Source organism: Lithobates pipiens, unplaced genomic scaffold (genome assembly GCF_037356315.1).
Source record: "Lithobates pipiens isolate NorthernLeopardFrog02 unplaced genomic scaffold, aLitPip1_a1.2 Scaffold_8, whole genome shotgun sequence".
NCBI classification, from domain to species: domain Eukaryota; kingdom Metazoa; phylum Chordata; class Amphibia; order Anura; family Ranidae; genus Lithobates; species Lithobates pipiens.
Window position 1 is genome coordinate 492,517,374 of NW_027507903.1, and position 16,555 is coordinate 492,533,928.

The window sequence follows — 16,555 nt, forward strand, 5'->3', positions numbered from 1 at the left end:
TACGGTAATAGGCTTGTACACGTATAATATTCTTTCTTCCAAATATAGAAAGAATATTATACTTGACTGCTGCCCTTCTGCTGCAGTCTGCTAATCATTCACAACTCACTTGTTCCACAAAGCTCTTTATCAGGACTGGTAACTTGGTCTGTCTAGGGTGCTACGGTACATAGGCTTGGGTGCGGTACAGTCTGCTGTTCTGTAAGGACCGCTATCGGTCCACAATACATAGGGTTGCCGTGCACTACTGCTGACCGCTGCCCTATACTGCAGCAGTCCTTCATTGGTATAGGGACTGACGTACAGTCTGCTAATCACTAACACACAACCTGCTTGGTCCACAAAAGTTCTTATAAGGACTGGTAACTTGGTATAGGGTGCTACGGTACATAGGCTTGAGTGCGGTACAGTCTGCTGTTCTGTAAGGACCGCTATCGGTCCACAATACATAGGGTTGCCGTGCACTACTGCTGACCGCTGCCCTATACTGCAGCAGTCCTTCATTGGTATAGGGACTGACGTACAGTCTGCTAATCACTAACACACAACCTGCTTGTTCCACAAAAGTTCTTATAAGGACTGGTAACTTGGTATAGGGTGCTACGGTACATAGGCTTGAGTGCGGTACAGTCTGCTGTTCTGTAAGGACCGCTATCGGTCCACAATAGATAGGGTTGACGTGCACCACTGCTGACCGCTGCCCTATACTGCAGCAGTCCTTCAGCGGTATAGGGACTGACGTACAGTCTGCTAAACACTAATACACAACCTGCTTGGTCCACAAAAGTTCTTATAAGGACTGGTAACTTGGTATAGGGTGCTACGGTACATAGGCTTGAGTGCGGTACAGTCTGCTGTTCTGTAAGGACCGCTATCGGTCCACAATAGATAGGGTTGACGTGCACCACTGCTGACCGCTGCCCTATACTGCAGCAGTCCTTCAGCGGTATAGGGACTGACGTACAGTCTGCTAAACACTAATACACAACCTGCTTGGTCCACAAAAGTTCTTATAAGGACTGGTAACTTGGTATAGGGTGCTACGGTACATAGGCTTGAGTGCGGTACAGTCTGCTGTTCTGTAAGGACCGCTATCGGTCCACAATAGATAGGGTTGACGTGCACCACTGCTGACCGCTGCCCTATACTGCAGCAGTCCTTCAGCGGTATAGGGACTGACGCACAGTCTGCTAAACACTAACACACAACCTGCTTGGTCCACAAAAGTTTTTATAAGGACTGGTAACTTGGTATAGGGTGCTACGGTACATAGGCCTGAGTGCGTTACAGTCTGCTGTTCTGTAAGGACCGCTATCGGTCCACAATACATAGGGTTGCCGTGCACTACTGCTGACCGCTGCCCTATACTGCAGCAGTCCTTCATTGGTATAGGGACTGACGTACAGTCTGCTAATCACTAACACACAACCTGCTTGGTCCACAAAAGTTCTTATAAGGACTGGTAACTTGGTATAGGGTGCTACGGTACATAGGCCTGAGTGCGTTACAGTCTGCTGTTCTGTAAGGACCGCTATCGGTCCACAATACATAGGGTTGACGTGCACCACTGCTGACCGCTGCCCTATACTGCAGCAGTCCTTCAGCGGTATAGGGACTGACGTACAGTCTGCTAAACACTAATACACAACCTGCTTGGTCCACAAAAGTTCTTATAAGGACTGGTAACTTGGTATAGGGTGCTACGGTACATAGGCTTGAGTGCGGTACAGTCTGCTGTTCTGTAAGGACCGCTATCGGTCCACAATAGATAGGGTTGACGTGCACCACTGCTGACCGCTGCCCTATACTGCAGCAGTCCTTCAGCGGTATAGGGACTGACGCACAGTCTGCTAAACACTAACACACAACCTGCTTGGTCCACAAAAGTTTTTATAAGGACTGGTAACTTGGTATAGGGTGCTACGGTACATAGGCCTGAGTGCGTTACAGTCTGCTGTTCTGTAAGGACCGCTATCGGTCCACAATACATAGGGTTGCCGTGCACTACTGCTGACCGCTGCCCTATACTGCAGCAGTCCTTCATTGGTATAGGGACTGACGTACAGTCTGCTAATCACTAACACACAACCTGCTTGGTCCACAAAAGTTCTTATAAGGACTGGTAACTTGGTATAGGGTGCTACGGTACATAGGCCTGAGTGCGTTACAGTCTGCTGTTCTGTAAGGACCGCTATCGGTCCACAATACATAGGGTTGACGTGCACCACTGCTGACCGCTGCCCTATACTGCAGCAGTCCTTCAGCGGTATAGGGACTGACGTACAGTCTGCTAAACACTAATACACAACCTGCTTGGTCCACAAAAGTTCTTATAAGGACTGGTAACTTGGTATAGGGTGCTACGGTACATAGGCTTGAGTGCGGTACAGTCTGCTGTTCTGTAAGGACCGCTATCGGTCCACAATACATAGGGTTGCCGTGCACTACTGCTGACCGCTGCCCTATACTGCAGCAGTCCTTCATTGGTATAGGGACTGACGTACAGTCTGCTAATCACTAACACACAACCTGCTTGTTCCACAAAAGTTCTTATAAGGACTGGTAACTTGGTATAGGGTGCTACGGTACATAGGCTTGAGTGCGGTACAGTCTGCTGTTCTGTAAGGACCGCTATCGGTCCACAATAGATAGGGTTGACGTGCACCACTGCTGACCGCTGCCCTATACTGCAGCAGTCCTTCAGCGGTATAGGGACTGACGTACAGTCTGCTAAACACTAATACACAACCTGCTTGGTCCACAAAAGTTCTTATAAGGACTGGTAACTTGGTATAGGGTGCTACGGTACATAGGCTTGAGTGCGGTACAGTCTGCTGTTCTGTAAGGACCGCTATCGGTCCACAATAGATAGGGTTGACGTGCACCACTGCTGACCGCTGCCCTATACTGCAGCAGTCCTTCAGCGGTATAGGGACTGACGCACAGTCTGCTAAACACTAACACACAACCTGCTTGGTCCACAAAAGTTTTTATAAGGACTGGTAACTTGGTATAGGGTGCTACGGTACATAGGCCTGAGTGCGTTACAGTCTGCTGTTCTGTAAGGACCGCTATCGGTCCACAATACATAGGGTTGCCGTGCACTACTGCTGACCGCTGCCCTATACTGCAGCAGTCCTTCATTGGTATAGGGACTGACGTACAGTCTGCTAATCACTAACACACAACCTGCTTGGTCCACAAAAGTTCTTATAAGGACTGGTAACTTGGTATAGGGTGCTACGGTACATAGGCCTGAGTGCGTTACAGTCTGCTGTTCTGTAAGGACCGCTATCGGTCCACAATACATAGGGTTGACGTGCACCACTGCTGACCGCTGCCCTATACTGCAGCAGTCCTTCAGCGGTATAGGGACTGACGTACAGTCTGCTAAACACTAATACACAACCTGCTTGGTCCACAAAAGTTCTTATAAGGACTGGTAACTTGGTATAGGGTGCTACGGTACATAGGCTTGAGTGCGGTACAGTCTGCTGTTCTGTAAGGACCGCTATCGGTCCACAATACATAGGGTTGCCGTGCACTACTGCTGACCGCTGCCCTATACTGCAGCAGTCCTTCATTGGTATAGGGACTGACGTACAGTCTGCTAATCACTAACACACAACCTGCTTGTTCCACAAAAGTTCTTATAAGGACTGGTAACTTGGTATAGGGTGCTACGGTACATAGGCTTGAGTGCGGTACAGTCTGCTGTTCTGTAAGGACCGCTATCGGTCCACAATAGATAGGGTTGACGTGCACCACTGCTGACCGCTGCCCTATACTGCAGCAGTCCTTCAGCGGTATAGGGACTGACGTACAGTCTGCTAAACACTAATACACAACCTGCTTGGTCCACAAAAGTTCTTATAAGGACTGGTAACTTGGTATAGGGTGCTACGGTACATAGGCTTGAGTGCGGTACAGTCTGCTGTTCTGTAAGGACCGCTATCGGTCCACAATAGATAGGGTTGACGTGCACCACTGCTGACCGCTGCCCTATACTGCAGCAGTCCTTCAGCGGTATAGGGACTGACGCACAGTCTGCTAAACACTAACACACAACCTGCTTGGTCCACAAAAGTTTTTATAAGGACTGGTAACTTGGTATAGGGTGCTACGGTACATAGGCCTGAGTGCGTTACAGTCTGCTGTTCTGTAAGGACCGCTATCGGTCCACAATACATAGGGTTGCCGTGCACTACTGCTGACCGCTGCCCTATACTGCAGCAGTCCTTCATTGGTATAGGGACTGACGTACAGTCTGCTAATCACTAACACACAACCTGCTTGGTCCACAAAAGTTCTTATAAGGACTGGTAACTTGGTATAGGGTGCTACGGTACATAGGCCTGAGTGCGTTACAGTCTGCTGTTCTGTAAGGACCGCTATCGGTCCACAATACATAGGGTTGACGTGCACCACTGCTGACCGCTGCCCTATACTGCAGCAGTCCTTCAGCGGTATAGGGACTGACGTACAGTCTGCTAAACACTAATACACAACCTGCTTGGTCCACAAAAGTTCTTATAAGGACTGGTAACTTGGTATAGGGTGCTACGGTACATAGGCTTGAGTGCGGTACAGTCTGCTGTTCTGTAAGGACCGCTATCGGTCCACAATAGATAGGGTTGACGTGCACCACTGCTGACCGCTGCCCTATACTGCAGCAGTCCTTCAGCGGTATAGGGACTGACGCACAGTCTGCTAAACACTAACACACAACCTGCTTGGTCCACAAAAGTTTTTATAAGGACTGGTAACTTGGTATAGGGTGCTACGGTACATAGGCCTGAGTGCGTTACAGTCTGCTGTTCTGTAAGGACCGCTATCGGTCCACAATACATAGGGTTGCCGTGCACTACTGCTGACCGCTGCCCTATACTGCAGCAGTCCTTCATTGGTATAGGGACTGACGTACAGTCTGCTAATCACTAACACACAACCTGCTTGGTCCACAAAAGTTCTTATAAGGACTGGTAACTTGGTATAGGGTGCTACGGTACATAGGCCTGAGTGCGTTACAGTCTGCTGTTCTGTAAGGACCGCTATCGGTCCACAATACATAGGGTTGACGTGCACCACTGCTGACCGCTGCCCTATACTGCAGCAGTCCTTCAGCGGTATAGGGACTGACGTACAGTCTGCTAAACACTAATACACAACCTGCTTGGTCCACAAAAGTTCTTATAAGGACTGGTAACTTGGTATAGGGTGCTACGGTACATAGGCTTGAGTGCGGTACAGTCTGCTGTTCTGTAAGGACCGCTATCGGTCCACAATAGATAGGGTTGACGTGCACCACTGCTGACCGCTGCCCTATACTGCAGCAGTCCTTCAGCGGTATAGGGACTGACGCACAGTCTGCTAAACACTAACACACAACCTGCTTGGTCCACAAAAGTTTTTATAAGGACTGGTAACTTGGTATAGGGTGCTACGGTACATAGGCCTGAGTGCGTTACAGTCTGCTGTTCTGTAAGGACCGCTATCGGTCCACAATACATAGGGTTGCCGTGCACTACTGCTGACCGCTGCCCTATACTGCAGCAGTCCTTCATTGGTATAGGGACTGACGTACAGTCTGCTAATCACTAACACACAACCTGCTTGGTCCACAAAAGTTCTTATAAGGACTGGTAACTTGGTATAGGGTGCTACGGTACATAGGCCTGAGTGCGTTACAGTCTGCTGTTCTGTAAGGACCGCTATCGGTCCACAATACATAGGGTTGACGTGCACCACTGCTGACCGCTGCCCTATACTGCAGCAGTCCTTCAGCGGTATAGGGACTGACGTACAGTCTGCTAAACACTAATACACAACCTGCTTGGTCCACAAAAGTTCTTATAAGGACTGGTAACTTGGTATAGGGTGCTACGGTACATAGGCTTGAGTGCGGTACAGTCTGCTGTTCTGTAAGGACCGCTATCGGTCCACAATACATAGGGTTGCCGTGCACTACTGCTGACCGCTGCCCTATACTGCAGCAGTCCTTCATTGGTATAGGGACTGACGTACAGTCTGCTAATCACTAACACACAACCTGCTTGTTCCACAAAAGTTCTTATAAGGACTGGTAACTTGGTATAGGGTGCTACGGTACATAGGCTTGAGTGCGGTACAGTCTGCTGTTCTGTAAGGACCGCTATCGGTCCACAATAGATAGGGTTGACGTGCACCACTGCTGACCGCTGCCCTATACTGCAGCAGTCCTTCAGCGGTATAGGGACTGACGTACAGTCTGCTAAACACTAATACACAACCTGCTTGGTCCACAAAAGTTCTTATAAGGACTGGTAACTTGGTATAGGGTGCTACGGTACATAGGCTTGAGTGCGGTACAGTCTGCTGTTCTGTAAGGACCGCTATCGGTCCACAATAGATAGGGTTGACGTGCACCACTGCTGACCGCTGCCCTATACTGCAGCAGTCCTTCAGCGGTATAGGGACTGACGTACAGTCTGCTAAACACTAATACACAACCTGCTTGGTCCACAAAAGTTCTTATAAGGACTGGTAACTTGGTATAGGGTGCTACGGTACATAGGCTTGAGTGCGGTACAGTCTGCTGTTCTGTAAGGACCGCTATAGGTCCACAATAGATAGGGTTGACGTGCACCACTGCTGACCGCTCACCTATACTGCAGCAGTCCTTCAGCGGTATAGGGACTAAGAGTTTTGTCACAGGGTCATTTAAAAAATGACATGCAGAGGAAGAGGCAGGCCCTTCCGCAGGGGTGGTAGGGGTAGGGCAGGAGCAACAGGCTTGAGCCAAAGTGGGAAGTTGCAGAAGGTGCGTTCAATTACTTTAAAGGATGCACCAGACTTGGTTGAGTGGCTCGCTCAGCCTTACTCTTCTGCACCCTCCTCATCCTCTCGATCTGCACCCTCTTCTTCACTCTCTGCTATGTGCACCCCCAAAGACACTACCACCAACAACACGACCACCACCACCACCACCACATACCTTCCGCTTGAGTCACTGGAATTATTTTCCGATCCATATCAAGAGGACATTTCTGATGCGCAGCCACTCTTGGTATTGGATCAGGAAGAGGAGGTAGCAACAAGCGCTACTCAGCAGTCTGACGCCAGTACCCAGATCAGCCCAAGGAGGAGGTTGGTCCCCGGTGTTGCTGCCTACTCTACTTATAGCGGTGGGGAAGGTGACGTTGATGATGACGTGTCTAGTGATGTCACGTGGGTGCCCACAAGAGAGGAAGAGGAGGGGAGTTCAGAGGGAGATATGGACCAGCAGATAGGGAGGAGAAGCAGCAATGACTTACATTGCACAGCAGGGACAAAGCAGACTGCAAATGTATCAGGAGCGAGTCATCGACCATGTACGGTCACATCTGGCGCTCCCAGGACACCGGCACATGGCTCCGCAGTGTGGGCTTTTTTTAACGTGTCCGCTGCTGACAATAGCGTTGCCATCTGCAATCTTTGCAGTCAACGCGTTAGTCGCGGTAAGCCCAATACTCACCTAGGGACGACCGCCTTAAGAAGGCACATGAGCAGCCATCACCGAGCCCAGTGGGAGCAACGGAACACACAAAGCCACACTGCAGGCTCTCACCGTCCAGCCTCGTCTTCTACTTCTCCTTCTCCTCTCTCCTCACAATTGTCCTCCACTCCACCTTCCATCACGCCAAGCTCACATTTTTCTGCAAAAAGGCAGGCTTCCGTGGGCCTAATGTTTGAGCGTAAAAAAATGATGACGCCGGATAACCCTCTTGCCCAACGGTTGGCGGCTGGCTTGTCAGAACTCATAGCCCGCCAACTACTGCCATATAAACTGGTGGACTCGGAGGCCTTTCGCAAATTTGTGGCCATTGGAACACCACAATGGAAGGTCCCAGGAAGGAAGTATTTCTCAGAGAAGGGCATCCCAGAGCTATATGGCCATGTTCAGCGGCAAGTGAATGTATCTCTGGCACACAGTGTCGGTGCCAAGATACATCTGACCACAGACACGTGGTCTAGCAAACACGGGCAGGGAAGGTATATCAGTTTTACTGCCCACTGGGTGAACCTTCTGACGGCCGTCAAGCATGTAACCCGTGGCACCCGTGTAGATTTGGTTTTACCGCCACGGATTGCATGCAGGCCTGACTCTTCTTCTCCTCCTCCTACTCCATCCTCCTCCCTCTCCTCCTCAGCTGCCTCCTCCTTTTCCGCTGCTAGCGTCTCTTCCACTGCACCGCCCAAGCTCCCCAGAACCTATTCCACATGCCAGGTGAGACGTTGCCATGCCGTGCTGCGTCTGTTGTGCCTGGAAGCAAAGAGCCACACTGGCCCGGCACTCCTTTCAGCTTTGCGTTCACAGGCAGATGAGTGGCTAACACCGCTCAATTTGACAGTTGGTAAAGTGGTGTGTGACAACGGTGCCAATCTGCTTAGCGCATTGAAACAGGGCAAAATCACGCACGTGCCGTGCATGGCACACGTCTTAAACTTGGTCGTGCAGCGATTCCTTGTCAAATACCCTGGGGTCCAGGACATCTTGCGGCAGGCAAGGAAAATCTCGGCCCATTTCAGAAGATCTTACACGGCCATGGCTCGCCTTGCTGACATTCAGCGGCGACACCATCTGCCGGTCAGACGTCTTATTTGCGATTGCCCGACGCGATGGAACTCAACCTTCTATATGCTTGATAGGCTGCTCCAGCAGAAACGTGCAGTTAACGTCTACCTGTATGAACTCTGCGAAAGAAACGGTTCTGGGGAGCTGGGTTTTTTTTCACCGCGCCAGTGGCTGCTCATGCGCGACACATGCAGACTTCTGCGGCCATTTGAGGAGATCACCAAACTGGTCAGTCGCAGCCATGGCGCCATCAGTGACATGGTACCTTATGCCTTCTTTCTGGAGCGTGCATTGCGTCGTGTCATTGATCAGGCTGTGGAGGAGCAGGAGCGGGAAGATGAGGAAGTCGCAATGCTGGATGAATTCCCAGGGGGGGCTACTCTATCTGAGACAAGTCAACAACAGGAGTCTGATGAGGAGTCAGAGGAGGATGGTGCCGGGGCGGATGAGCAGGAGCAAGAAGAGCATGCTTTAAACCTTTCTGGGATCCCTGTTGTGCGAGGATGGGGAGAGGAGAATGAAGAGGACGACATTATCCTGGATGATGAGCAGGAGCCAGGCCACCACACCGCTTCCACTTTAGTGCAAATGGGGGCCTTCATGCTCCAGTGTTTTAATAGGGACCCCCGTATAAAAAGCATGAGGGTCAAGGACCAGTACTGGGTGGCAACGTACTTAGACCCCCGGTACAAACACAAAATGGCGGAAATGTTACCGCCGTCGCAGAGGGCTGTCAGAATGCAGCACTTCCAGGCCTTGCTTCGAGAAATGCTGCATTCTGCTTTTGCGTGCGCTGGCAGAGGAGCAATTCCCACTCCCAGAGAAGGATTTGCGGGTACCAATCCAACAGCGCCTGCAAGAAGAGGCCGGTTTGAAGATGTGTTGGTGACTTCGGATATGAGGTCATTCTTTCAGCCGACCCATCGACAGGTGTCATCCGGATCCAGCATCAGGGAACGCCTAGACCGTCAGGTGTCCGACTACATTGGGTTAACGGCCGATGTGGACGCTCTGAGGAGTGATGAACCCCTAGACTACTGGGTGGGCAGGCTTGACCTCTGGCCAGAGCTTGCCCAATTTGCAATCGAACTGTTGGCTTGCCCCTCATCCAGTGTCCTGTCCGAAAGGACGTTCAGCGCAGCAGGGGGGATTGTGACCGATAAGCGTACTCGCCTAGCTCACCACAGTGTTAACTACCTCACATTTCTAAAAATGAATGAGGCATGGATCTCGGAGGAATTCAACACATGTGATCAGTAGACCATGTATATGTCTATAAACAATTTTTGGAATCAAGCACACAGACCTTCTTAATTCATTTGGCTCACTTCCCTGACCCAAAAAAGCACACCGTACTATATGCCCCTACCCTCCTCTTTGAAGAGGTTGAGCGGTGTCATATTTCTACTGGGGCTGCTTATTATGAGGGGTTCCCACCATCCCTGTGCTGTGCTGACTTCCTCCTGGGTGTTCTTATTATGAGGGGCTCCCACCATCCCTGTGCTGTGCTGACTTCCTCCTGGGGGTTCTTATTATGAGGGGATCACACCATCCCTGTGCTGTGCTGACTTCCTCCTGGGGCTGCTTACGGTGCTGCTGTCAGCGCTGTATGTCACGGAGCTGCTGTCAGCGCTGTATGTCACGGAGCTGCTGTCAGCGCTGTATGTCACGGAGCTGCTGTCAGCGCTGTATGTCACGGAGCTGCTGTCAGCGCTGTATGTCACGGAGCTGCTGTCAGCGCTGTATGTCACGGAGCTGCTGTCAGCGCTGTATGTCACGGAGCTGCTGTCAGCGCTGTATGTCACGGAGCTGCTGTCAGCGCTGTATGTCACGGAGCTGCTGTCAGCGCTGTATGTCACGGAGCTGCTGTCAGCGCTGTATGTCACGGAGCTGCTGTCAGCGCTGTATGTCACGGAGCTGCTGTCAGCGCTGTATGTCACGGAGCTGCTGTCAGCGCTGTATGTCACGGAGCTGCTGTCAGCGCTGTATGTCACGGTGCTGCTGTCAGCGCTGTATGTCACGGAGCTGCTGTCAGCGCTGTATGTCACGGAGCTGCTGTCAGCGCTGTATGTCACGGTGCTGCTGTCAGCGCTGTATGTCACGGAGCTGCTGTCAGCGCTGTATGTCACGGAGCTGCTGTCAGCGCTGTATGTCACGGAGCTGCTGTCAGCGCTGTATGTCACGGAGCTGCTGTCAGCGCTGTATGTCACGGAGCTGCTGTCAGCGCTGTATGTCACGGAGCTGCTGTCAGCGCTGTATGTCACGGAGCTGCTGTCAGCGCTGTATGTCACGGTGCTGCTGTCAGCGCTGTATGTCACGGAGCTGCTGTCAGCGCTGTATGTCACGGAGCTGCTGTCAGTGCTGTATGTCACGGAGCTGCTGTCAGCGCTGTATGTCACGGAGCTGCTGTCAGCGCTGTATGTCACGGAGCTGCTGTCAGCGCTGTATGTCACGGTGCTGCTGTCAGCGCTGTATGTCACGGAGCTGCTGTCAGCGCTGTATGTCACGGAGCTGCTGTCAGCGCTGTATGTCACGGAGCTGCTGTCAGCGCTGTATGTCACGGAGCTGCTGTCAGCGCTGTATGTCACGGAGCTGCTGTCAGCGCTGTATGTCACGGTGCTGCTGTCAGCGCTGTATGTCACGGAGCTGCTGTCAGCGCTGTATGTCACGGAGCTGCTGTCAGTGCTGTATGTCACGGAGCTGCTGTCAGCGCTGTATGTCACGGAGCTGCTGTCAGCGCTGTATGTCACGGAGCTGCTGTCAGCGCTGTATGTCACGGTGCTGCTGTCAGCGCTGTATGTCACGGAGCTGCTGTCAGCGCTGTATGTCACGGAGCTGCTGTCAGCGCTGTATGTCACGGAGCTGCTGTCAGCGCTGTATGTCACGGAGCTGCTGTCAGCGCTGTATGTCACGGAGCTGCTGTCAGCGCTGTATGTCACGGTGCTGATGTCAGTGCTCTGTATTACGGTGCTGCTGTCAGTGCTCTGTATCTCCTGCACCCTCTTGTTTGCCTACCCTGGTCCCTGACCTTCCCTCTCCTCCATTGCCTTCATTAGCTCCATAGTCCTGAATTGTCAGAACAATTTCCCAAATAAAAAAAAAATGCTTGTAGTTATCGATCCCAAATTCACCTCATACATGTATTATGCTATTGTCCAGGTGGTGGGACTACGTGCTACCCCCTAATAATTACCCCGTGGCCGCAAATTCGACCTAAAGGTTTGCGAAATTCGCCTCCCATTGAAGTCAATGGAGCCCGCGGCGAACGGTCGTTTTCGCGAACGTTTGTGTCCGTTCGCGTTTCGCGTTCGCGAAACGTCCCGTCGGAAGTTCGTCCATCACTAATTAAGAAGGCTAATGGGGCGCCAATTCTCAATCATCGAAGGATCTTTACCCTTTGACAGAAGGATCACTGCAGATTGCCTCATGGAGGGAGGGAGAGAACCCTCATTCAAACAGCTATTAAAAACCTCCGCAAGGTAGGGAGCCAGGATCGTCTTAAAACATTTATAAAACTCAGCTGTCAACCCATCTGGCCCTGGCGTTTTCTTGATGGCCAGTTTATCAATAGCCTGGACTACCTCATCTGTAGTGATTTCATCTGTCAAATTCATCAAAGAAACATTACTTTCCAGTCCTGGTGTAGAGTCCAAAAAACCCAACATCCTTGTCCGATCAAGGTTCCTTCCTCCCAGGAGATCGGCATAGTATGACCTGACAACCTCCAGGATCCCTGACCTAGACTTCGTCAGAGAACCCGTACTGTCCTTCAGGCCATGGACCGTCTTAACTGCTACGCTCTGTTTACAGTTCTGGTAAGGGTCTGGAATGGTATTTCCCGTAATCCCTCTCCTGAACCAAAGAGGCGTGCCGGTCATATTCATGTCTCCTAAGGAGGAGCTTCACCTCAGAGATCGCCCCACAATCTCCTCCATTCGAAACAAGGCGGTCAAGTTTCCTCCGCAAACGCTGGTAGGTGATATACTTATCTTGCTGCTTCTTTCTTCCTATGGCCTTGAAAAGCCTAACAGTCCGCTGTTTTACAAGCTCCCACCATTCTGACTTGCTGTTGCAAAAGTCTAGGATTGTTACCTGTGCTTGAAAAAAGTCCTCAAAGGATTGTCTTACTCTCTCGTCTTCCAGGAGGGCTGAATTCAATCTCCAGATACCCCTCCCCCTAGGTGGCATGTCTGAGGCATTCAGAGTCACAGATAGAATACAGTGATCAGAAAACTCCACTGCTCGACACACAGGTGCCGAAAAAGCAGAGTCTCCCTTTAAAAAAAACCTATCTATCCTACTCTGACTACTACCTCTCTGAAAAGTGAACCCCGTGCTGTCTGGGCAACGCTTAATGTGCGCATCTACCAGACCTGCTTCCCTAACTATCGCATTGAGAAAAAGGGTGTCATAGCCCAGCTTATCTCTGAAACCTCTCCTGTCTTTAGACCTAGTAATGGTGTTAAAATCACCTCCAAAGATAACCTGCTGGGCCGTAAAAAGAAAAGGCTTAATCTTTGTAAAGAGGCATTTCATGTCCCACTTCGTCTGGGGACCATAGATGTTAATCAGGCGCAAGTCCTGCCCCCTTACAGAGACGTCCAAGACCATGCATCTCCCAATCTCTACCTCAATTACCCGCCGGCATGTTACCATACCAGAAAAAAGGACTGCAACCCCGCTGTAAGGCTCGGCCGCAAGAGACCAAAATGAGGGACCACATCTCCACTCCTTCTTTGCCAGATGTATATCAGCCAGACTACTCAGATGGGTCTCTTGTAAAAACAAAATGTCAGCATCAAACTCGCTGAGCAAAAATAAGGCCATATGACGAGCGCTTACTGATCTTAAGCTGGCAACATTAATGGTTGCCACTTTTAACGAAGTGGGAACTGCCATTAGGGTAATTGAGGCAGACGTTTCTTAGCCTGACTACTCCCTCTCCCTGGAGAACCAGCACGCTTTGTTGCGCCCTGGCACTCATCATCCATGGAGGACGCTGAACTGAACGAGTCCCAATCATCATCATCGTCCGACAGGACCTTAAACTTATTTTTCAAAGACAAAACTTCAGGATTGAAGGGAACTGAACCCCTTTTTTTCCTTATTTTGCCCCTCCTCCTTCTATCCTCCAACCACTCCATATCATCTTTGGATAAACCACAACCAGTCTCCCCACACCTATCCTCCCCTTCAACCCCCTCCCCCCCACTCTCCCTTCCCTTATCTACCACCAGGCCAGCCTCCTCACTATTTTCCCCACTCCTCTGCCCCCCACGATCTGCAATAGAAACCCTGCAGCGTCGGGGGAGGGGGACTGGCACCACACCTGATGCACCAGCCTCAGCACCTCTTGCTGCCTCTGCAATTTTAGAAGACACAGAAGGATTGGACACATTCTTGGCAACTGAAACTTTACATACAGACTGGGAAGACACAGGCACACTAGGTACACGCACAGACTGGGGAGACACAGACACATTGGGTATTGGCACAGACTGGGGCAGCACAGACTGGGGAGACACAGACACATTGGGTACTGGCACAGACTGGGGAGACACAGACACATTGGGTATTGGCACAGACTGGGGAGACACAGACACATTGGGTATTGGCACAGACTGGGGAGACACAGACACATTGGGTATTGGCACAGACTGGGGAGACACAGACACATTGGGTATGGGCACAGACTGGGAAGGCACAGACACATTGGGTATTGGCACAGACTCAGATGGAATCACAGGCCCTCCAGCTGATGAGCTCTGTGCACCCTCCATGTCCAGATGGAAAAACTCCCTCATGAGCTCAGGCTTGTTGTGCATTGCCTCAGGACACTGACTATAAGGATGTCCCACTGCATTGCACAGATTACACCTTATAATATTACAATCCTTTGCCAAATGCCCTATACCCTGACACAGAGAACACTTCATCACTGGACAGGAGGATGCAAGATGCCCTTTATCTCCACATTTATTGCAGAGCTTTGGCTGGCCCGGGTAGAAGATGGTCAGCCTGTCCCTCCCCAGGAAAGCTGAGGATGGCAGATGTTGGACAACATTGTCAATAACCTTTAGTTTCAGCTGCACAGACCATCCCCCTGTCCATATTCCCCGATCATCCAAAATCTTTCTCAGGGGGCTCAGGACGTCCCCATACCTCCTCAACCATACAGTCAGATCCCCTTGTGGTATGGATTCATTGCGCACAAGTATTGTCACCATTTTAATGAGGGGCTGGCGTGATATAAGCTTGGGGATGAGCCCTTTCCAGTCCGGCAGGCCCCTACACACGTGTTCAAACTTCTCCCAAAATATGTCCAAAGACTCGGGACGGATAAAGGACAAATCATATTCATAGGAACCTGCCGGACTGATCAGGGCGAAGATATCCGCAGGCCTAAATCCCATCTGCAGGATTTTATCCACCACTGTCCTCCTATGTGGGGGGTTTCCATCGCCTTCCCATTTCAATTGTACAACATTCCTCCTTTTAAACAGGGAGGAAGATAAAACATCCCCATGCTCCCTCCCTGCTTGTTCCCCCTTCCCAGATCCTGTGGCAGCAACACCAGCATAAGTTCTTCTTCCACCACCAGCATTTGCAGTCTTGTCCTCAGATACATTCAAACCTGCTGCCAGAGAGTCTGAATCAGCTGGGATAGCAGTCTTCTGATTAGCAGGACCCACCCCCTCCCCCAAACACTCAGCTTCAATCCTGGGAGCCATCACAGTCTTGGCTGCTGCAGACTCCTGGAGAGCTGTAGTACTACTGCTCCCAGCATCTCCTCCACCATTCACAGGAACAGCCGCTGTGCCTGTATTGTCCATGGACCTCTCTGCAGACTGAAGCTGACAGTTATTAGCAGATGTTATTGCTTGCTGTACATTGTCTATGGGTCTGGGCTGACTGTCTGTAGTACTACAACCCTCAGCAGGCCCATTGTCATTAAAGATCCCACCATCCTGCACACACACTGTACCTGCACATGCTCTCTCCACAGGTCTTTCTTCCACAGGGCTGGGAACGGTGTCCATCTTCTCTTCACCTTCCCGGGGAGCTGCATTAGGACTGGACTCCAGTTTATTGATCAGATCCAGCATGTCAGAACCTTCAACCTCCTGCCCAGATGTTCCACATTGCTGGGGAGGGAAGGGGACAGAGGCCTCCACCATTGAGGGCTCAGCAGGTGTCTGAGATGTTGAACAGCTGGGCTCATCCTCCGGGCCCACTTTCTCACTCTCTGCTTGCATCTCCTCACTCTCCATGCAGGAAGAGGCTCCTTTCCTCATTTGGTTAAATCGCTCCTCATTTTTATATTTCTCTTTAAAAGCTCCACTATTCTCCTTCAGAGAACTCACCAATTCCTTCTGCTTCCGCAGAGCTTGTTCCAGGTCCTTCAATTCAGGCCTCAGAGCCGGTCTCTTCTTACTGAAGACTTTGGCACAAACCTGCTTTTTCTTTTTAAATTCGGCTTTCAAAGCTCCCAACTTCTCCTCTTCCTTCTCAATCCGCTTCAGCGTTTCCACAATCCTCCGTCTAAAGGCAGACAGAGATTCATCCTTCCTTGGGCCAGGCCCAGAATCTTCCACAGGTTGAGGCCTATCCAGGGGGCCCCCGCCAGGGTCCTCCCCAGGATCCAGCATCCTTCCTGGGGCAGAGGAGTAACTCTAGCCCCTGGTCTCTGGAAGCACAGGAGCAAAGGGACTCGCAACCTCTCGACTCGCAACCTCTCACCTCACTGTCAAGGAGAGGAATGGCAGTTTCCCACCATCCCTGTGCTGAGTTCCCAGATCTGTACACCCGCTGTGCCCATTATGAGGGGTTCCCACCATTCCTGTGCTGAGTTACTGGGTCTGTACACCTGCCATGCCCATTACAAGGGGTTCCCACCATCCCTGTGCTGAGTTTCCAGATCTGTACACCTGTTGTGCCCATTATGAGGGGTTCCCACCATCT

General features: G+C 51.1%; 2 protein-coding genes across 5 annotated transcripts in view; one reads left to right on the forward strand and one right to left on the reverse strand.

Moving 5' to 3' along the window:
* Positions 1-16,555, forward strand: part of LMNTD1 (lamin tail domain containing 1) — a 213,294-nt gene that overhangs the window by 185,579 nt on the left and 11,160 nt on the right. The gene's annotated exons all lie outside the window — the stretch shown is intronic.
* The window catches only part of LOC143960460 (uncharacterized), a 44,065-nt gene that overhangs the window by 25,133 nt on the left and 2,377 nt on the right, over positions 1-16,555 (reverse strand). The window contains exon 1 of one of the 2 annotated variants that reach the window (XM_077469097.1): positions 15,579-16,302. The exons of the other annotated variant lie outside the window; for it this stretch is intronic. Coding sequence (XP_077325223.1) covers positions 15,579-16,242 — 664 coding nt within the window. The 5' untranslated portion in view covers positions 16,243-16,302. Of the gene's footprint in view, positions 1-15,578; positions 16,303-16,555 lie in introns of those variants that run through there. 2 annotated transcript variants of the gene reach the window in all.